The sequence below is a fragment of the Doryrhamphus excisus genome, linkage group LG6 (genome assembly GCF_037039965.1).
Source record: "Doryrhamphus excisus strain RoL-2023G ecotype Guam linkage group LG6, RoL_Dexc_Guam_v1.1, whole genome shotgun sequence".
NCBI lineage: Eukaryota > Metazoa > Chordata > Actinopteri > Syngnathiformes > Syngnathidae > Doryrhamphus > Doryrhamphus excisus.
The window spans coordinates 8,323,319-8,345,130 of NC_136362.1; the positions used below are offsets into that span (position 1 = coordinate 8,323,319).

General features: G+C 44.3%; 1 protein-coding gene across 1 annotated transcript in view; it reads left to right on the forward strand.

Annotated features, from left to right (window-relative positions):
• The window catches only part of zswim5 (zinc finger, SWIM-type containing 5), a 60,844-nt gene extending 39,248 nt beyond the window's left edge, over nucleotides 1-21,596 (forward strand). Inside the window, exons 2-16 of the mRNA XM_058066294.2 lie at nucleotides 2,512-2,699; nucleotides 3,495-3,663; nucleotides 6,025-6,173; nucleotides 6,905-7,055; nucleotides 9,092-9,268; nucleotides 9,354-9,530; nucleotides 9,650-9,796; nucleotides 9,883-10,020; nucleotides 11,573-11,724; nucleotides 11,858-11,960; nucleotides 12,052-12,187; nucleotides 13,151-13,308; nucleotides 13,401-13,564; nucleotides 13,646-13,727; nucleotides 15,316-21,596. Of these exons, the coding sequence (XP_057922277.2) occupies nucleotides 2,512-2,699; nucleotides 3,495-3,663; nucleotides 6,025-6,173; nucleotides 6,905-7,055; nucleotides 9,092-9,268; nucleotides 9,354-9,530; nucleotides 9,650-9,796; nucleotides 9,883-10,020; nucleotides 11,573-11,724; nucleotides 11,858-11,960; nucleotides 12,052-12,187; nucleotides 13,151-13,308; nucleotides 13,401-13,564; nucleotides 13,646-13,727; nucleotides 15,316-16,178 (2,954 nt within the window). The 3' untranslated portion in view covers nucleotides 16,179-21,596. The remainder of the gene's footprint in view (nucleotides 1-2,511; nucleotides 2,700-3,494; nucleotides 3,664-6,024; nucleotides 6,174-6,904; nucleotides 7,056-9,091; nucleotides 9,269-9,353; nucleotides 9,531-9,649; nucleotides 9,797-9,882; nucleotides 10,021-11,572; nucleotides 11,725-11,857; nucleotides 11,961-12,051; nucleotides 12,188-13,150; nucleotides 13,309-13,400; nucleotides 13,565-13,645; nucleotides 13,728-15,315) is intronic.
• Nucleotides 21,597-21,812: the final 216 nt, after the last annotated feature.

Sequence of the window (21,812 nt, forward strand, 5' to 3'; positions counted from 1 at the left end):
ACTGAAAAACCTTTTTTTGGTAAAAACCTGATGCGGCCCAGCCGTGCACAGACCCTCGCTCTAGTGGCCCCCAGGTAAATTGAGTTTGAGACCCCTGATCTAGAGTCTAGCGTTCATTTGAGGACGTCCTGGTGTTCCATGGCGGTTCAAGCACCTCGTGTGGTGATGTTACTTTCCATAGACTGGTTCCTAGAACATATGCAGAGGTTGACTCAACCTCATCAGGTTTTCTGTTGTTGTATCCTCCTCCTTTTCCTGTAGTCTTTGTGACGGTGAAAGAGGGGTTGAAATTGATTGCATCGGAAGGGAGCGTGTGTCAGATTCCTTGTGTGTGTGTTGACAACATTTGGTGGGGACTTTGCCAAGGAGATGGCTTAACAAGCCCTTATTATGCCACGCCACCATGCTGGCTTCTACCCCAGAATGTCATTGTGGGGGTGGGACCTGAGTGTTGGTGAAAACAAGCTTTCGACATGCCCCCCCCCCCATCCCTCTGCAGCCCAGAATAAACCCGTCATTGCTTTTTCCAGGTTGCTAGTTGTACGTCCTCCTTTCTGGCTGTATGACCAACTTGCTGTCTTACCAATAAATAGTACCTTGCCCAAGGATACTTTAAACCAGCAACCGTCCAATAAACCAAAAGTACCAAGCACATACTTGCTCTTCCCACCTTTTCCCAACATAATATCTGTCTGAACTTGGACTATTTGATTGGGATTAAAGAGTTACAAGCGTCCCCCTTTGGGACCATAAATCCGTTCCTCCATTTCCCTTTCATTTTCAATGATTTATGAAGTTCTGTCTGACGGAATTTGACTTCACCGGATGATGATCTGTTGCACATTAGACACACCTTGTGATTTATTAATCAGTCGGTGTTTAGCCGGACGCGTTAGCCTCCACTGAGTCATCATCTTGAGAAAGGGACATTGGACTCTAGTCCACAGTTCGACATTTTTAGGATCCCCCGTTGGGTGAGATGGTCCTCTGTCAACACAGGTTTTTATCCTTAACAAATCATTCTGATAATGTAAAATGATGAAAAGAAGAGCTGGAGCCACGATGTAGCCTTTAGCATTGTCAACGGGCTAGCGCTGGAGGCTAGCAGGCTAGAGAAGGTTTCTCTCCAACTACGTCAATGAGTCTCCCGGGATTTAACTGGTTCAAGTTAATGAACGGTGATTAGTTTGTCTTCTATTTGGTGGTAGCGGGCGGCACGGCGGTCTAGTGGTTAGCGCACAGACCTCACAGCTAGGAGACCAGGGTTCAATTCCACCCTCGGCCATCTCTGTGTGGAGTTTGCATGTTCTCCCCCGTGTATGCGTGAGTTTTCTCCGGGTACTGCAGTTTCCTCCCACATTCCAAAAACATGCTAGGTTAATTAGCGACCCCAAATTGTCCATAGGTATGAATGTGAGTGTGAATGGTTGTTTGTCTATATGTGCCCTGTGATTGGCTGGCCACCAGTCCAGGGTGTACCTGGTACATGTTTGTATCAGGTGCACTTTTTGGGTGTTAAGTTGCTATGTGATGAATTTAGTGCTGTTGGTAGTGACAACATCATAACTGTCACTGTACACTGATATATTTGCACATTTACACATTTGGCACCTAGACCTCACAGCTAGGAGACCAGGGTTCAATTCCACCCTCAGCCATCTCTGTGTGGAGTTTGCATGTTCTCCCCGTGCATGCGTGAGTTTTCTCTGGGTACTCCGGTTTCCTCCCACATTCTAAAAACATGCTAGGTTAATTAGCGACCCCAAATTGTCCATAGGTATGAATGTGAGTGTGAATGGTTGTTTGTCTATATGTGCCCTGTGATTGGCTGGCCACCAGTCCAGGGTGTACCCCGCCTCTCGCCCCAAGACAGCTGGGATAGGCTCCAGCGACCCCCCGCGACCCTTGTGAGGAAAAAGCGGTAGAAAATGAATGAATGAAGCTGTGGTAGCGTCACACTAAGTCATGGTGTGTTCAAGGACTGCCAAACAAAGTGTGAAATTTCATATGTTTTTGTAAAGTGGTACATGTATTCTGTGCATTTTACATGTATTATCACATATTTGTAAGAATGAGATGCATTTTTTGTGCAAAAATAAAAAATGTTTTTTGGGGGGGGCAAAACGAATGTAGTAAATGTATTAACCATTCAACACCAAACACCCGATTGTGTTGTTTATGTTAGTATAGTTGTTTAGATATTTGGGCTGTCACAAAAGTAAAAATAAATTATGTGAAAGTTATGCTTAAAATGTACCTAGTTTTCCTTCTTTTTTTTTTAGTTAGGAAGTGTTATTTTCCTGAAACTTACCGATGTTCTATTGTTGATTACTAAAGAACGGGAAAAGGTAGACACAAAAATGTTTTTCCTGATAAAAGACCGGCGTCTAATCTGTCTTTTGGTAGGTTCCAAGTTCATATAGGCATGGAACATGATATTCTGTGTTCCTCAAAAGATCAGTCAAACTGTTCTAGTATGGTTATTTTTGTCTCCTCTCTTGTTTTGTGCAGGGTTTCACCTGAGCGGCACCGTAACGGAACCCGCCACCACATCAGAGCCGGAGGTGACCCACAAGGTGGCCATCAGCTTTGATCGGTGCAAAATAACCTCAGTCACCTGCGGCTGTGGGAACCGCGACATTTTCTACTGCGCCCATGTGGTAGCTCTGTCACTCTACAGGATTCGCAAACCCGAACAGGTACGTATATTATCGGGGCAGGCCTAATATGGACTATATGGACTATATAGTAGATGACTAGTTGACTAGGTGTTTAGCGACCTAAACGGTAGCCTCCAAGTTATTTCCTTTTAAACTTAAATAGCCAAAAACTTACCACTTCCACACGGATAGGGAGGATAACTATTAACAGTTATTTAACCTTTAACATGAACATTAATCAAACGTAATAATTTTTTCTGGGTACATGATACCATACAGCATCCATATCAAAATTGCGTGGGCCGCACTAACATTAAACTTTCATATCAAGGCGGGGGCCTCAAACTAGTGTCCTGCAGGCCACATTTGGCCCGCGGGCCGCGTGTTTGAGTCCCCTGCTTTACAGACACCAAAAAAAACGAATCATGAAGTGAAATTATTGCTACATTGCTGGTTAGGTTGCCAGTTCTGGAGTCGTCTGTCGGCTCCGGTGACGTCAGCCACCCCCATCACGTCTGCTTTACAGACACCAAAAAAATAGTAAAAAAACACATTTCATAAAGAATAATTATAGCTGGGAACTCAATTTCACTGAGCGATATACACCACATGTGGGATGCGTGCAATATTGTACGAAAAGCAAGACAAATTTCCGAATCATGCGAAACCCGCAGCGTACAGGAACAGATGATGGCCGTCCCGCTTGTCGGAAGTCTTTGTAAACACACGTTCCTCACATCTCATCTATATAGTAGAAGACTTAGTTGACTAGGTGACTAGTTCTGGTCCAAGGTATCACCTGCGAACGTGCGATCCCTTCGGTTTGTGTTGCAGGTCAAGCTCCGGTTGCCCATCTCGGAGACGCTGTTCCAGATGAACAGAGACCAGCTGCAGAAACTGGTCCAGTACCTGATCACAGCCCATCACACAGAAGTGCTACCCACGGCTCAAAAACTGGCCGACGAGATCCTCTCGTCCAACTCTGAGATCAACCAGGTCCACGGTAAGGCAACGTCACTTATTATGTTTTTATGCCATCCATCCGTCCGTCCATTTTTGACCGCTTATCTGAGGTCGGGTTGCGGGCCCTCTCCTTGGTCACTACGTCCAGCTTATCCCGGTCGATCCCAAAGCGTTCCGAGGCCAGTTGGTAGACATAGCTGTAAAATACAACTGAAAATATACTAATGCAACCCGAGACATAAGCTAACCCTGCTAGCTTGTAAGATGATGATTCAGCCAACTTTCTCACGTTCCACCCTTCCCTCGCTTGTGATGAAGACCCCGAGGTACTTAAAACTCCTCCCACTTGGGGCAGGATCTCATCCCTGACCCGAAGATGACACTCCACACTAAAATGTATTTCAGGAAATCCACACTCATATCCTTCTATCAATCTGTGTAGAACTTTATTCTTGACCATCAGAAATGTCTAACATCTCGCAAGTACTTTCCCGGATTTGCGAAAAAAAAAAAACTCATCCCCTGGAGCCGCTATGCAGCCCGCTTCGGTGATATCTTCAGAGCAACACGGCGTTTTTTTTTTTTTTTTTTGAAAGAGCTTCAGACTTGAAACGTCCGGCATGTAAGCCCAGAGGCTGTCACACATCAGAGCCTCGCTGCTCCAGAGGCTACAAAAGCCCGGGCTTCAAATGGTTCCCTTCGATTACCGCCTCCGCTCCCCTCCATTCACTGCATCTTCTTGAGGAGTCGCGGGTAAGGCGGCCGGGAAGGTATTAGGTAAAAAAGTAGATTGACGTCGGTCAGAGAGCTCGGAGCGAAGATGAAAAGGATGGAAGGAAAAGTATCGGAATGTCAGAAAGGAAGTGGACCTGCAAAGTTGACACAGCTCTACAAAACAACCTCTTTAGCTATCTCGTTGTTTCATTCTTAGACTTAATGTTGACATTCTGCAACTCTCCAGTCCAGGAAACCCCACGTTGTGTTTCCTGTCTGTGCTTGACAAGAGAAGGAGGGGTCACATTGAGTGATTCTTTGATTGAGGAATGTGGCTGTTTGCTGGTTTGTTTCCGTAGTCCAAAATGTGTGGTTTTCCTGTCCTCAGCTTGATCAAAGCTGCCTTTTTTTTTTGTTTATAGCGGTTCTATGTCTGCTTATCGTTATTTGACAACACTCAGAACAAGAATGTTGGCGAGAAAAGTGGTTTACATGCACATCCTGCTGTCTAGGTCAAAATAAATACCGTGGTGATCCAAAAGGTCCAATTAATCCTTTACAGCAGGGGTCTCAAACTCAATTTACCTGGGGGGGCACTGGAGCTAGGGTCTGGGCGAGGCTGGGTCGCATCAGGTTTTCCAAAAAAAACGCATTTAATAAAAACAAAAAAATTTAAAAACTTCGCTTTGGTTCCAATTTTCTACAATAAAAGCTCTGATAAAACATTCCACTGTTCTCAAATATCTTACTTTTTATTTTTCTTCACAAAATAAGATGAAAAATAAATAAACAAATCAAGAATAAAGAAAATCAATCAATCAGTAATAAATAAATATAATAATAACAATAAAACGACAAATAATAAAAACTTAAGAAACCACATATAGTTGGTGGGTAGACAAATTATTTTTTTCAGATTAAAATGAACAAAGCATTATTAGAGCCCTGTAGACATGACAAAACACGACTATAGTCACGTTTATACTCTTTATTTACAACATATTGCGCAACTGCAGGGTCTTGCGTCACATGCTAACTCGCAAACTAGAAAGCTAGCAACCTAAACGGTAGCCTTCAAGTTATTTCCTTTAAACTTAAATAGCCAAAAACTTACCACTTCCACACGGATAGGGAGGATAACTATTAACAGTTATTTAACCTTTAACATGAACATTAATCAAACGTAATATTTTTTTCTGGGTACATGATACCATACAGCATCCATATCAAACTAACATTAAACTTTCATATCAAGGCGGGGCCCTCAAACTAGTGTCCTGCGGGCCACATTTGGCCCGCGGGCCGCGTGTTTGAGACCCCTGCGCTAATGGTTGCTAGAGGGGTCATTGTTACGAATCATGAAGTGAAATTATTGCTACATTGCTCGTTAGGTTGCCAGTTCTGGAGTCGTCTGTCGGCTCCGGTGACGTCAGCCACCCCCATCACGGCATTGTCTGCTTTACAGACACCAAATAATTATAGTTGGGAACTCAATTTCACTGAGCGATATACACCACATGGCAAACGCATACGTGGGATATGTGCAATATTGTACGCAAAGCAAGACAAATTTCCGAATCATGCGAAAACTGCGGCGTACGGGAACAGATAATGGCCGTCCCGCTTGTCGGAAGTCTTTGTAAACACACGTTCCTCACATAACGCGCACATTTGCATGTTTCCTCAGGTGCCCCCGATCCGACCGCCGGCGCCAGCATAAATGACGACAACTGCTGGCACCTGGATGAAGATCAAGTCAGGGAACAAGTCAAGCAGTTTCTGTCCCAGGGAGGATACTACGGCTCTGGGAAGCAGCTCAACTCCATGTTTGCAAAGGTACCGTACATTCCACGGATTTGTTCTTACTCTTTAGCGTAAGCACCAGTAAGTCAGGTTTAGCATGAAGGACATAATACCAAACAGCTAGCTGGTGTACACCATGAACTGGTTGCCAGTCAGGTATCAGGCACATAAAGACGACCATTCAAATTCAGACCTCAGACCTAAAGAAATTTAAAGTTTCTTAGTCGGGTGTAGTTTTTCCACTGAGGAAAAACTAGCAAAAGAACATAACATTTTTAAAAACAACATACTGTATGTTTGCGGAGTGCCCCAGGGGTCAATGCTGTGACCAAAGTTGTTTATGTGACATCTGTAAGGCCTCGACAGACTAATACTTGGTATTACTTAAAATTGATACTATTGTTTAGAGAACATACACAAGCGTTTCTCTGCTTAGTCTTGAGCCGGAATAGAATTCTCGGACTGAACAAGCTAGTTTTAATAAGTGTCTGGCACCCAGGCAGGCAGGAAAACATCTGGAGATGTGGAAAACTGTGTTTAAACTTGAAGCATGAGCAGGTCTTTAGTGTGGCTAAATATAGCTCTGGAAATCCTCTGTCTGTTTGGGGATTGTGTAAATACACCGCTGTGGTGCCTTTTAAGATGAGGCCACTTTAAGGTCATGCAGAGTTCTCTCATTTTAATGGTTAAGCTTATTATTTGCACTTATTCTTGTTAAAAGTCAAAACTGTACTAAAATCCCGAATTCTCGACTTTTTCCGCAGGTGCGCGAGATGCTCAGAATGCGAGACTCCAACGGGGCCCGGATGCTGACCCTCATCACGGAACAGTTCATGGCAGATCCACGACTGTCGCTGTGGAGACAGCAGGGCACGGGCATGACGGACAAATGCAGGCAGCTTTGGGACGAGCTGGGTAAGCACAGATGGAGGAAATGCCCGTTTACGACTTCACGGGACAGAAAACACAGAACCGTTTAACATCGCACACACCTTCTAGGGGCGGTAGCTTATAATTATTGTTATTTTATATGAAAAAAAACTCGCTAAAGGCAAGTATGATGTGTGTACGACCCGTTCAGACGCCGCGTACGCCTGCATTCTGTGCTCTCAGGGTACTGAATCAATGGCAACTGGACTGTTTGGGTTGTATAGTCCGGTTGGCAACCGGGCTGTTTGGGTTGTATAGTCCGGTTGGCAACCGGGCTGTTTGGGTTGTATCGTCCGGTTGGCAACCGGACTGTTTGGGTTGTATCGTCCGGTTGGCAACCGGACTGTTTGGGTTGTGTAGTCCAGTTGGCAACCGGACTGTTTGGGTTTTATAGTCCAGTTGTCAACCGGACTGTTTGGGTTGTATTGTCTAGTTGCCATCGATTCAATGCCTCGAGAACCATCTCTGATTTTGGGATCAGCATTTGCAATAAAAATTGTCACTGGATCGCATCAATTCGTTCCAGCAGGGATAACATTCCGCTTCGCTCCACCTGACGCGTGGTCCAGGGGTCATTTGTGTCCAAAATTAGACAAAAAAACCTTGCATTCTGTCAAGGTCGGTAGGTCAGATATTGCATGCACAATGCAGATGTGTCGTTCAAACAATAAAACGTAAGAACTGTTCATCACTGCGGTTGCACACCATTCTAAATGGTCTTTAACTTGTATAGCGTTTTCCACCGCCAAGGTGCTCAAAGCGCTTTGACACTGTTACCGACTGATGACGTAGCATCAGGAGCAACCGGGGGCTCGCTATTTTCACCGAACCCACCACCCTCAGGTTGAGGAAACCAGCCGAGCCACGCCGTCCTTCTCTACTTATCCCGTCCTTTTCACCTCGCGAGCGAACAATGGAGGCCCCAGATCAATAAACCTGCGAATCTTCCGTGCAATCAATCGGAGCATTTAGGGGGTCAATGAGAACACTTCCTGTGTGAGGAAGGAGGGGGGGGGGATGGGGCGGCGTGCAACTTCCAACAGAAATTCAGCGCATGTGTGGCGGCGGGGGCCACTGGTGAATGGACACAAAAGAGTGCTAGCAGTTAGCAAGTGAATGCTAATACAGTATGAATGAAGGCACACAAAGGCCGCATGGAGGTGCAGCAGAGCCTTCGTTCCCGATAGTCAACGCTTACGGTGGCGTTTGTACAGCAAAGTAAATATAAAACAAAACGGGGTGGAATTGAACCCTGGTCTCCTAGCTGTGAGGTCTAGGTGCCAAATGTGTAAATGTGCAAATATACCAGTGTACAGTTACAGTTATGCTGTCGTCACTACCAACGGCACTAAATTCATCACATAGCAACTTAACACCCAAAAGGTGCACCTGATACAAAAATGTATCAGGTACACCCTGGACCGGTGGCCAGCCAATCACAGGGCACATATAGACAAACAACCATTCACACTCACATTCATACCTATGGACAATTTGGAGTCGCTAATTAACCTAGCATGTTTTTGGAATGTGGGAGGAAACCGGAGTACCCGGTTTAGAAAACCCACGCATACACGGTAGAGAACATGCAAACTCCACACAGAGATGGCCGAGGGTGGAATTGAACCCTGGTCTCCTAGCTGTGAGGTCTGCGTGCTAACCACTCGACCGCCGTGCCGCCCAATATCATCAATTATGGCCAATCATTTGTCGGACGTCCATCACAGACCAACCAAAATATGGGGTATGGAGATAGATGCTTACACATTGATATACACGTAAAGCTATACTATAATCCACAAAGCATGCTGGGAAACCCACACACATGCACTCCTGCAGTTACCAGCATTCCTAGCTACTATTAGCATAAATCTGCGTTTTCCACTTGTCTTATTTTTGTTGCACCGTGAGTGAGGTTTGGTTCGTAAAAGTTCAACTGTACCGTACGGGCTTCTATGTCTTGCCGTCTTTGCCACTTCCTGTCTAGGATTCATTCTAAACAGACTGCTGTGTTTTCCCAGGTGCATTGTGGGTGTGCGTGGTGCTAAACCCCCACTGCAAGAGCGACGAGAGGAGCGGCTGGCTGAAGCAGCTGAAGAAGTGGAGCGACATGGACGTGTGCCCGCTGGAGGACGGCAACTACGGCAGCGAGCTCCCAAACATCACCAACGCTCTGCCGCAGAGCAACCTCGCCCAGGGTCGGCAATCATCCCGCCGTGTTGCGGTACGCGGGAACGGTACACCCGTGGTGCTGACTGGAGTGCGTGTCGTGTTTTTTGTCAGACTCGCTATCCCGGCCGAGGAGGACCGTGTTCAGCCGCGCCGTCGAGGCCTGCAACCTCCACTGGCAGGGCAGCCACCTCCAGAGGATCATCAGCAGCGACTTCTACATGTCGCCGTCGTACCAGCGAGACGAGGACAGCCTGCTGTTTAACCCGCAGGGCCTTCCCCTTTGGCTCGGTACGCGTACACACACACACACGCATGTAAACAAAGACGTTCCTGCACGGTGGTCATGTGTGTGTATGTGTGTGTTTAACATGTCGTGACGCCGCCTTATCTCTGGTCAAAACACACAGACCATGTACCGACGGCATGCGCTCGCGTAGACGCCCTGCGTTCCCACGGTTACTCCCGGGAAGCCTTGCGATTGGCCGTGGCCATCATCAACACGCTCCGCCTCCTGCAGCAGCGTGAAATGGACATCTACAAGCACCAAAAGAAAGGTAATGCACACTTTTTCTTACTGGCGTCCATGACAACGTTTTGTATTGTTCAAGTCCCTACTACTGTGTCATTGTCTCTACCCCAGAGCTTCTCCAGAGGGGCATGACCACTACGACTAACCTGGAAGGCTGGGTTGGACATCCTCTAGACCCCATCGGCTGCCTGTTTACCACCCTCACCGAAACGTGTCGAGTGGATGACGACAGTACTATGGACACTGGAGGTATGACAGCCATTAGACACGTTACTGTATACATGGTTTGTAATTATGTTCTACACTCTTCCATTGTAGGAAATATGGCTGTGAAAAGATGTTTATATGAGATGTGAAATGTTCTGCAGTCTTGTCGCTATCTGTCACTGCAAGGAACAGAACTCGAGACGGACGTTCTCTGCATTTGCTTCATCCGTTTTTGTGTTAAACTTTCCTATTTTTAAATTATAGTATAACTCGGATACTGTGAACATCCAGCAGCAACACAACAATTTGGAATGACTACAATTTTGATGAAAAATATACAGAACCTGCGGCACGGCGGTCGAGTGGTTAGAACATAGACCTCACAGCTAGGAGGACCAGGGTTCGATTCCACCCTCGGCCATCTCTGTGTGGAGTTTGCATGTTCTCCCCGTGCATGCGTGGGTTTTCTAAACCGGGTGTTCCGGTTTCCTCCCACATTCCAAAAAACATGCTAGGTTAATTAGCGACTCCAAATTGTCCATAGGTATGAATGTGAGTGTGAATGGTTGTTTGTCTATACGTGCCCTGTGATTGGCTGGTCACCAGTCCAGGGCGTACCTGATACATGTTTGTATCAGGTGCACCTTTTGGGTGTTAAGTTGCTATGTGATGAATTTAGGGACGACAGCATAACTGTAACTGTACACTGGTATATTTACACATTTGGCACCTAGATCTCACAGCTAGGAGACCAGAGTTCGATTCCACCCTCGGCCATCTCTGTGTGGAGTTTGCATGTTCTCCCCGTGCATGCGTGGGTTTTCTAAACCGGGTACTCCGGTTTCCTCCCACAGTCCAAAAACATGCTAGGTTAATTAGCGACTCCAAATTGTCCATAGGTATGAATGTGAGTGTGAATGGTTGTTTGTCTATATGTGCTCTGTGATTGGCTGGCGACCAGTCCAGCGTGTACCCCGCCTCTCGCCCGAAGACAGCTGGGATAGGCTCCAGCACCACCCCCCCCCCGCGACCCTCGTGAGGAAAAAGCGGTAGAAAATGAATGAATATACTGAACCTAGTTGACAAAGCATCTGTTTGCTCAGTTTTATAGCTGAGAGGGTTCACCCTATGACGTCAATTTCAGAATGAGGCTGAATTGCATCTTGAACTATGAATGTGTGTGTGTGTGTGTGTGTGTGCATCCACTGTTATTTGTTATCCTTTCTAATGATTTTCACAGGGGGTGATGTTGTCCATTGTTACTGGCCTGTAGGGAGCTATTCAGATCAAACAATACTCTGTACTTTTGCTAGCAGCACATCCATTATTGTGTGCGTGGAAGTGAAATATTGTCTCATTTTGAATTGTTGGGTGTTTTTTTTTTTTTTTAAACTACGTTTAAACTACTGTTTCATATGTGCCTGTGTACACCCCCCTACCAGGTCTTTAAACCAGGGCCCAAATAATTTCAAAGTTAGAGTTTAGCTTTTCCAAACAAAAGAATGACAGGTTAATCCAACACATTCATTATGGGCATGCCTTCTTTGCAGGGACTATCAGTAACAAAGCCTTATTTTTTTTTCCTTTCCATCAGAGGGTGAGCCCAGAAATCCTGTCTACCAGCATGTGCCCGTATGGGGGAGTCAGGATGGAGGGGAGTCCTACCTGACTCTGGCCCTAGAGGTGACTCTGATGGGAATGGGCCAGCAGAGAATAATGCCAGAGGGCCTTTATGCTCAGGATAAGGTATGGTTGCTCACACGTTTTTACCATTGTTTATGCTTTTTATGAATAGAAAATATATTTTATTTCCACATAATGTAGATTTCTTTGTACTACAGGTGAAATAAGTGTGTTAAAGAATAAATTTGTTGTATAGGTTTGTCGCAATGAAGAGCAGATTGTGGGAAAGCTGCAGGAGCTGGAACTGGATGACCTGCTGGTCCAGACCCTGCGGAAACAGGCCATACAGCTGCTAGAAGGTACCGCAATAATCATTCGATATGCTATGGGTACATTTTTGTGTCCCCCGATCAGTCCTAACCTGCAAATGTCTCACGTCACGCTACATAGCTGGTCCATTCAGCGGTCTCGGTGAGGTCATCCACAGGGAGAGCGTTCCTATGCACACATTTGCCAAGTACCTCTTTTCTGCACTGCTGCCACACGATGCAGACCTGGCATATAAAGTGGCTCTCCGTGCCATGAGGTCAGTACCCTCACCCGCTAAATACACGCTCTTATGTCGTACTGCTGTCACCCTCTGGCAAGTTGGGAATGGAACAAGAGGCCTCTATTTCGCAGTGTGGTCAGCAGGCGCTTTGTATCATTGGGACTACTGTCATCAAAACGCTAATGCAGGGGTCTCAAACTCAATTTACTTAGGGGCCACTGGGGCTAGAGACTGGGCCGCATCAGGTTTTCCAAAAAAAACAAAAAAATATACAAACTTTTTCAGTGCTTTGGTTCTGATTTTCTACAAGAAAAGCTCTGATAAAACATTTCACTGTTCTCAAATATATTAATTGTTATTTTTCTGCACAAAATAAGATGAAAAATGAATAAACAAATCAAGAATAAAGAAAATCAATCAATCAGTAATAAATAAATATAATAATAATAATAAAAACTTAAGAAACCACATATAGTTGGTGGGTAGACAAATTATTTTTTTCAGATTAAAATGAACAAAGCATTATTAGAGCCCTGTAGACATGACAAAACACGACTATAGTCACATTTATACTCTTTTTATGTACAACATATTGCGCAACTGCAGGGTCTTGAGACACATGCTAACTCGCAAACTAGAGAGCTATAGCGACCTAAACGGTAGCCTTCAAGTTATTTCCTTTGAACTTAAATAGCCAAAAAATTACCACTTCCACACAGATAGGGAGGATAACTATTAACAGTTATTTAACGTTTAAAATGAACATTAATCAAACGTAATAATTTTTTCTGGGTACATGATACCATACAGCATCCATATCAAACTTGCGCGGGCCGCACTAACATTAAACTTTCATATCAAGGCGGGGGCCTCAAACTAGTATCTTGCGGGCCACATTTGGCCCGCGGGACACATGTTTGAGACCCCTGTTCTATATTGTTGTTAGAGGGGTCATTGTTACGAATCATGAAGTGAAATTATTGCTACATTGCTCGTTAGGTTGCCAGTTCTGGAGTCATCTGTCGGCTCCGGTGACGTCAGCCACCCCCATCACGGCATTTCCATCGTTCCGAGTAGATACCCACGGTGGTTCACACTGGGACACCTGGAGTCGCAGCAGTGTGAGCTAGCGTCGACCATGCTAACTGCTGCTAAAGGTACTCGTCCCGGTGGGAGCCGGAGCTCCCGGTGTCTTATTTTGATGTTTCAAATGAAAAACCCTAATCACTGCATCCCTCCCCATCTCTAGGTGACATGTTGAGATTGCGGACGGTGCTGGAAGTCATCCAGAAAAACATTCACTCCTCTTCGTTAATCTTCAAGTTGGCCCAGGACGCCTTTAAGATAGCCACACCCGCAGACAGCCCGCCGGATATAACGTTGCTCAATGTGGCTTTGGAGCTTGGACTTCAGGTAGCATGCGTGTCGGGGGGATACATTTACAATTAGCACTAAGTCGCTTAATGGTCGTGTGGATCTTGGTCTTTGTTGCAGGTGATGAGGATGACTCTGTCCACCCTGAATTGGAGGAGGAGGGAGATGGTCCGCTGGCTGGTAACATGTGCTACTGAAGTCGGTAGGTTGGAGTAGCTTGTATGAGAACATCCATGAAAAGTACGTCTTGGTCCAGTTGATCCAGTTACTTTTGGGACTAACCACTGAAAAGCCCCACCAACAGTACCACATGTACCTTAAATGGTAGCTCTCTCTGGCTTTATCTGGCTTACAGCCACGCCCATATAAGGAAGTCCGCCCCTCTGTGACATCACAAAGGGGCAGTTTTTCCACGCTTTTTGAAACACAGAGCGTTTTGAGCCGTCTAAAACTTCTTTCATGGCTGACTTCCAAATGCAAAAGCCTCATTATCGGAAACTTTGGCATGGCTAAACACAAGAATACAACATTCTAACGATATTTATCGGTCAGAAAAGTGGAAAAAAACAACACGTCGTGTGTTTATGCTTGTTAAAGATCTCCTATATGACAAAATATCCTCTACTGTAAATGACAGGAACACTACTGTTTTTAACCCTTAGATGCACGAGTGACTGGACCCTACACTCTTCCATAAGTGGGTCAAAAATGACCCATACTAGAATCAATGCCTTTTTATGCCAATTTTGCCATTTTGGTTAGGAATAATCACTTGTATGATATTTAGTATTATATTTAGGACCACACAAGAATGATTTCATGTTAGAAACATCTTAAGTTTTCACTTTTTTCCATATTTGAAAAAGAAAATGACCCCGTACAACAATAGAAAATGTGATGATACATTGTGTGTTGCATAAAGGTAAGTTAATGTGAACGGCATGATGTCAAAAATATGTTTTTTGAGGAATACTTGGAATATGAAATGATAAAATTTTTCATTACGAAGATATTTCAAGAAAACAACCTGACCGGGTCATTTTTGACCCACTTATGGAAGGTTGGGGTAGTAACACAGAAACTAAAATTTCTTAAAATGTATAAAAAGTAAGTTAAAAATGTGAATGGCATGATATCAAAAAGATGTTTTTTGAGGAATACCAGGAATATGAAATGATTAAAAAAAAAATTTAATTACGAAGATATTTCAAGAAAACAACCTGACCGGGTCATTTTTGACCCACTTATGGAAGGTTGGGGTAGTAACACAAAAACAAAAAAGTTTCTTAAAATCTATAAATGGCAAATTAAAAATGTGAACGGCATGATATCAAAAACATGTTTTTTGAGGAATACCTGGAATATTAAATGATAACAAATTTTCATTACAAAGATATTTCAAGAAAACAACCTGACCGGGTCATTTTTGCCCCACTTATGGAAGGTTGGGGTAATAACACAGAAACAAAAAATTCTTAAAATCTATAAAAGGTAAGTTAAAAATGTGAATGGCATGATATCAAAAAGATGTTTTCTGAGGAATACCAGGAATATGAAATGATGAAAAAAATTTCATTATGAAGATATTTCAATAAAACAACCTGACCGGATCATTTTTGACCCACTTATGGAAGGTTGGGGTAGTAACACAAAAACTAAAATTTCTTAAAATGTATAAAAGATAAGTTAAAAATGTGAAATGCATGATATCAAAAACGTTTGATATCATTTAAAGTAAAATTGAGTGACAAAGCATCGCATCACATAACAAGCGTCCGTGTCGCTCTCAGGTCTCCGTGCCCTGGTGAGCATTCTCCAGAGCTGGTACACGCTCTTCACACCCACCGAGGCCACCAGCATCGTGGCGGCCACCGTCATGTCGCACAACACCATCCTGCGCCTCAACTTGGACTACCCCCAGCGAGAGGAGCTGGCCAGCTGCGCGCGGACGCTGGCGCTACAGTGCGCCATGAAGGACCCCCAGAACTGCGCCTTGTCGGCTCTGACGCTCTGCGAGAAGGACCACATCGCTTTTGAGACGGCCTACCAGATCGTGATCGACGCCGCGTCCACGGGGATGACGTACTCGCAGCTCTTCACCATTGCCAGGTACATGGAGCACCGAGGGTACCCGCTGCGCTCGTTTAAGCTAGCCTCCCTCGCCATGACTCATCTGAACCTGGCGTACAACCAGGACACGCACCCGGCCATTAATGACGTCCTTTGGGCCTGCGCGCTCAGCCACTCCCTGGGCAAAAACGAGCTCGCCGCCATTATCCCTCTTGTGGTGAAAAGCGTGCACTGCGCCACGGTGTTGTCGGACATCCTGCGGCGCTGCACCATGACGGCGCCGGGCCTGGCCGGCATCCCCGGGAGGAGGAACTCTGGGAAGCTGATGTCCACGGACAAGGCGCCTCTGCGGCAGCTCCTGGACGCCACCATCTCGGCGTACATCAACACCACGCACTCTCGGCTGACGCACATCAGCCCTCGCCACTACGGGGAGTTCATAGAGTTCCTGAGCAAAGCGCGCGAGACTTTCCTGCTGGCGCAGGACGGACACATCCAGTTTGCCCAGTTCATAGACAACCTCAAACAGATTTACAAGGGCAAGAAGAAACTCATGATGCTGGTCAGGGAACGCTTTGGTTGACCCCTGCCAAACTTTTTTTTTATTTTTTTTTTATTATTTCTATTTAAATGTTTGTTTTTCCACTTCTTAAGTTGAGCCATTTGTTGAACATTTTGTTTTTTGCGTCCAGTGTGGTTGTTTAGTTTCTCGAATGTGAACCAGGAAGTGTTGCCTCCACTTCACCGACAACCCGTTTTCCACTGCAGCCGACATTGGCGCTGGTGCAGTTCACAGCTGGACTTGAACCCGTGTGGGCCATGAGCAGGCTCTACACCCGCTTCTTTTTCCATTGTCATGGTATCGTTACATCACAGGGGTTAGTGATATTAATATTAACTCATTCACTAGTGGACATTACCTTTAGCCAAAAATAAACGACTATATCAACATAAAAAAATTGTATTTACAAATATAACACCATTTGGGGGCGGCACGGCGGTTGAGTGGTTAGCGCGCAGACTTCACAGCTAGGAGACCAGGGTTCAATTCCACCCTCGGGCATCTCTGTGTGGGGTTTGCATGTTCTCCCCGTGCATGCGTGGGTTTTCTCCGGGTACTCCGGTTTCCTCCCACATTCCAAAAACATGCTAGGTTAATTAGCGACTCCAAATTGTCCATAGGTATGAATGCAAGTGTGAATGGTTGGGCAAACTACGGCCCGGGGGCCACATCCGGTCCGCCAAGTGTGTGAATACGGCCCGCCCGTTCTTTCCAAAGTATTGAATTTAAATATACAACCTTGCAGGGCTGCACGGCTGATGAGTGGTTAGCACGCAGACCTCACAGCTAGGAGACCCGAGTTCAATTCCACCCTCGGCAATCTCTGTGTGGAGTTTACATGTTCTCCCTGGGCATGTGTGGGTTTTCTCTGGGCTTTCTCCCACATTCCAAAAACATGCTAGGTTAATTAGCGACTCCAAATTGTCCATAGGTATGAATGTGAGTGTGAATGGTTGTTTGGCTATATGTGCCCTGTGATTGGCTGGCGACCAGTCCAGTGTGTACCCCGCTTCTCGCTCGAAGACAGCTGGGATAGGCTCCAGCAACCCTCGTGAGGAAAAGCTGTAGAAAATGAATGAATGAATGAACACCATTTGGTGCATGCGTAAACCTTCCAATGCGTAAACGTCTGCGTGCTACACTCCTCCACGTAGAGCCTAAGAGTCACAGAATTGGCTAATAAAAATGGAATTTACTCTCTAACACGGAACGGAGACCGAGGACTCGTGTGGAGAAGTATTTCCCCGGCGAATGGCTCAGTCGATACAAACGGCAAACAGCCCTCTGTCAACCTCAACACGGAGCGTGAATTGAAGCCAGCGGGAGTTTAAATAAAGTTAAAACGACGGTTTAACACCCCACTACGCACCAGTTCAGCACCGTGACAATGGAAAAGCAAAACCAGTTCTGAACCAGCCACAGTGGAAAAAAAGGGTATGAAGACTTGCGGGGTGGGTGGAATTGCTATACAAGAACCCCCCCAAACGAATGTTAAATCCCATGTGAAAAAGTGATAAGATTGTGAAAAGTAGCTTTTGTTGTTACGCGGCGCACCGGCGTACATAAAGAAACCAAACCATTTGTGTTTTTAACCCCACTGAGAGTGTTACTGTCATACCTCCACTGTATTATTTATCAGCTTTAGACAATACACAACTCCAAATATCAACACTACAATATCATAATATGGAAGCGGTTCTGAGTTAATATCTAAAAACTTTTCCATCGTACTCGCAAAAGATGTCGACATTACCAAAAGTGTGCATGTGACATGGGACGGAGAAGCTGAAATGTGATTGGAGGAGAAAAATAATAATCTAAAATACACATACACGCCAAGATTACAGACTGTTGGGAATTAATGAATACGATCTTAATGTGGCAACTATGGTGCGCTCAAGGACCATGGAACAAAGTAGGAAATCTCACCACTTGATTAAAAAATGCAGCATAAGCGTTAAAAAAAAAAAACATTTTAAAATGGTGGCCTTTTTAACAGTGATACACACAAGATGACGAATGAACAAACAGAACCGGTGTTACAACTGTGGTGCATTGAAGGACCGTAGAACAAAGTAGGAAAATCTCACCACTTGATAAATAAGCAGCATAAAGTGAAGCGTTAAAAAAACATTTTCAAATTGTGGGCTTTTTAACAGTGATACACACAAGATGATGCATGGAAAGAACCGGTGTCACAACTATGGTGTGTTCAAGGACCATGGAACAAAGTAGTAAATCTCACCACTTGATGAAAAAGCAGCATAAGTGAAGCGTTAAAAAAACATTTTCAAACTGTGGGCTTTTTAACAGTGATACACACAAGATGATGCATGGACAGAATCGGTGTCACAACTATGGTGTGTTCAAGGACCATGTAACAAAGTAGTAAATCTCACCACTTGATGAAAAAGCAGCATAAGTGAAGCGTTAAAATAACATTTTCAAATTGTGGGCTTTTTAACAGTGATACACACAAGATGATGCATGGACAGAATCGGTGTCACAACTACGGTGTGTTCAAGGACCATGTAACAAAGTAGTAAATCTCACCACTTGATGAAAAAGCAGCATAAGTGAAGCGTTAAAAAAACATTTTCAAATTGTGGGCTTTTTAACAGTGATACACACAAGATGATGCATGGACAGAATCGGTGTCACAACTACGGTGTGTTCAAGGACCATGTAACAAAGTAGTAAATCTCACCGCTTGATGAAAAAGCAGCATAAGTGAAGCGTTAAAAAAACATTTTCAAACTGTGGGCTTTTTAACAGTGATACACACAAGATGATGCATGGACAGAATCAGTGTCACAACTATGGTGTGTTCAAGGACCATGTAACAAAGTAGTAAATCTCACCACTTGATGAAAAAGCAGCATAAGTGAAGCGTTAAAAAAACATTTTCAAATTGTGGGCTTTTTAACAGTGATACACACAAGATGATGCATGGACAGAATCGGTGTCACAACTACGGTGTGTTCAAGGACCATGTAACAAAGTAGTAAATCTCACCGCTTGATGAAAAAGCAGCATAAGTGAAGCGTTAAAAAAACATTTTCAAACTGTGGGCTTTTTAACAGTGATACACACAAGATGATGCATGGACAGAATCGGTGTCACAACTATGGTGTGTTCAAGGACCATGTAACAAAGTAGTAAATCTCACCGCTTGATGAAAAAGCAGCATAAGTGAAGCGTTAAAAAAACATTTTCAAACTGTGGGCTTTTTAACAGTGATACACACAAGATGATGCATGGACAGACAGAATCGGTGTCACAACTGTGATGCGTTCAAGGACCATGGAACAAAGTAGGAAACTTTTTAACAGTGATACACACAAGAATGACATTTATGAAACAAATACTAGACGTGGTAAATGTAAACACACCACCGCCGTCCATGCCGACCCACTCCCACACTCACAGGATATACAGTATACCGACAATAAAAATTAAAAAATACACTCCGTACTGTGTGGGTGGGCAATGCAAGCGCTCCTTTTTTCTCCTGCCTGTGATGTTAACGGCATGTCGGAACTTCCCAGAGTGGGCAAAAAAAAGCCCATCGCGCACACCTTGTCACCCACTGGAAAAGTGCAAAAGGTTTGCTGGGCGCCACAGCGGCTGCTCTGAGCGTGTGCCCGAATACAGTGCACCTTGCTGGGCCACAGCAGGTTATAAATACTCCTTCCGCTCGGGAGTCAGTGAGGAAACGCCAACTCTTTCTTCGGCGGCAGCCAATCATGAGCTATCACAGTCTTGAGTCACTGTGTCGTCTCACTGAGAACACTGAATTCATCACACAGCAGCTTAACACAAATATACAGACATGTACCGATATGAGTATGTTTTCCCCATTGGGGTACTGCAATGACGTCAGCCTCCCTCTGGTGAACAGAGGCAGAGCCGCCGATCCATTTTTGGACATCCCGAGCTAGCGAGCTTGTTGCTTGATTTTAGCGAATGAGGCGAGGTGGTACGTTCGTCCTGCAGTTCAGCACTTGACTCAAATACCTCTTCAGTACCGTTGTTTATTTATTCATGATGATCGGCAGGAGGGTCGGGAAAACAAAAAAACGGGACATTTTCTTTTCCCTAACAGTTCGTTTTAGGTGAACTGTCCCGCTTCCGTTTTTTTTTTTTTTTTTTTTTTTTTGCCGTGGTTGCTTTTTTTTTGTTGTCTTGTATGTTTTGCTATTGAAGAAACACCGAAGAATGAAAAGGAAAACAAGAGGCTAACCTTAGTTCTCAGGGACATCACTTAAAGAAACAAAACAAAAGGAGAAAAAAAAAAGTAGCAGCATTTAAAGTATTGTAAATATGAAAAAGTGTCAATTGAGAAAATTGTAAAATGATAATTATTTATGATACGTATGTTGTGTTTTGTTTGTGGGTGGAGTGTACTTGAACTGTTTTGGATGTGTGTGTGTGTGGGGGGGATTTTTTGTTTTTCTAAGAGCAAAAGACTTCAAGGCATTTCTCAGGTGCTCCTGTGTACATTTCTTTTTGTCCATTTTGCTATATTTACTCTTATTATTTTTGATTTTATGTTGATTTGTTTTTAGATTTGCAAAGAAAAAAAAAAGTCCAAAAAGAAGCGTTTGACTGTAATTGTGTAAAATGGGGACAGATGCTCATGAAACCAGACTATGCAGAACCACTCGGGTGGACTTTTTTAAAAAAGGAGTGGACTGAACCACTATGAACGGAAGGGGGAAATAGGGGCAGCCGAGCCCAGTCCAGCATGCTTTGCGGGTGAAGGATGCACTAACAGCTAGCGTGCTGCAGCATTTGGAAGGAGAGGGCGTGAAAAAAAAAAAAATGCCTTTCTTGACCTGTCAATGTACAAAGTTGATTTTCTGCTTTGTCGCTTCGCTCCAATCAGGACTTCAAAAGCCTTTTGTGTCTTTTCACGCCGTCGTGAGAGACGGAACAAGTCGTTTTTTTTAACATCGCCTTGGGTTTGTACGCGTCTATCCCTGGGTTTGAGACCATGCCGCATCGTCGGGAAAGCGGAAATTGGGGGTTTTTATGTAAGCGTGAGGAACACGAGCCTCAGAAAGAAACGTAAGCAACGTACTCGCCGTGTTTTTACGTGGTTTCCTCTGCCGGTAGCGATGGTTCGTAGTTCATCCGCTCTCTCCCACGCTTTCTTTCCAACGTGACGGAATTTTCAAAGTGTTGGTTGCCTCTTTGTGCTACTGATTTGTAATTTTTTTTAAAAAAAGGTATTTCCAGTATTTGCTGCCACAGAAGTATCATAGCTTAACATCCACATTTTTTTTTTTTTATTTGTCATTTTTTTGTGCAAATTCTTGAGCTACTGTCTATAAAGCGAGAATTTATGACTATTTATGTAACGCTACTACCATTTTATATTGATTTGTGTTGGAAACTCAGTGCTTTTCTATGAATAAAGTGTGAAACACGATTTAATATCGCCTTACTTGGTCATCTTTTCATAGCCACATGGGCTCATTTAACAAAAAAGTAGAAATGGGAAAATCAGTAATTTTCCAAGAATTTAGTCAAAATATTAAGCCAAAAAAATTGTCATATAGTGAGAAAGAAACGTATTTAAACACCACTGGTGAATTATAATGGAAAATGATACAAGAACACACACAATCAGAGTCATGGCACACCACGATG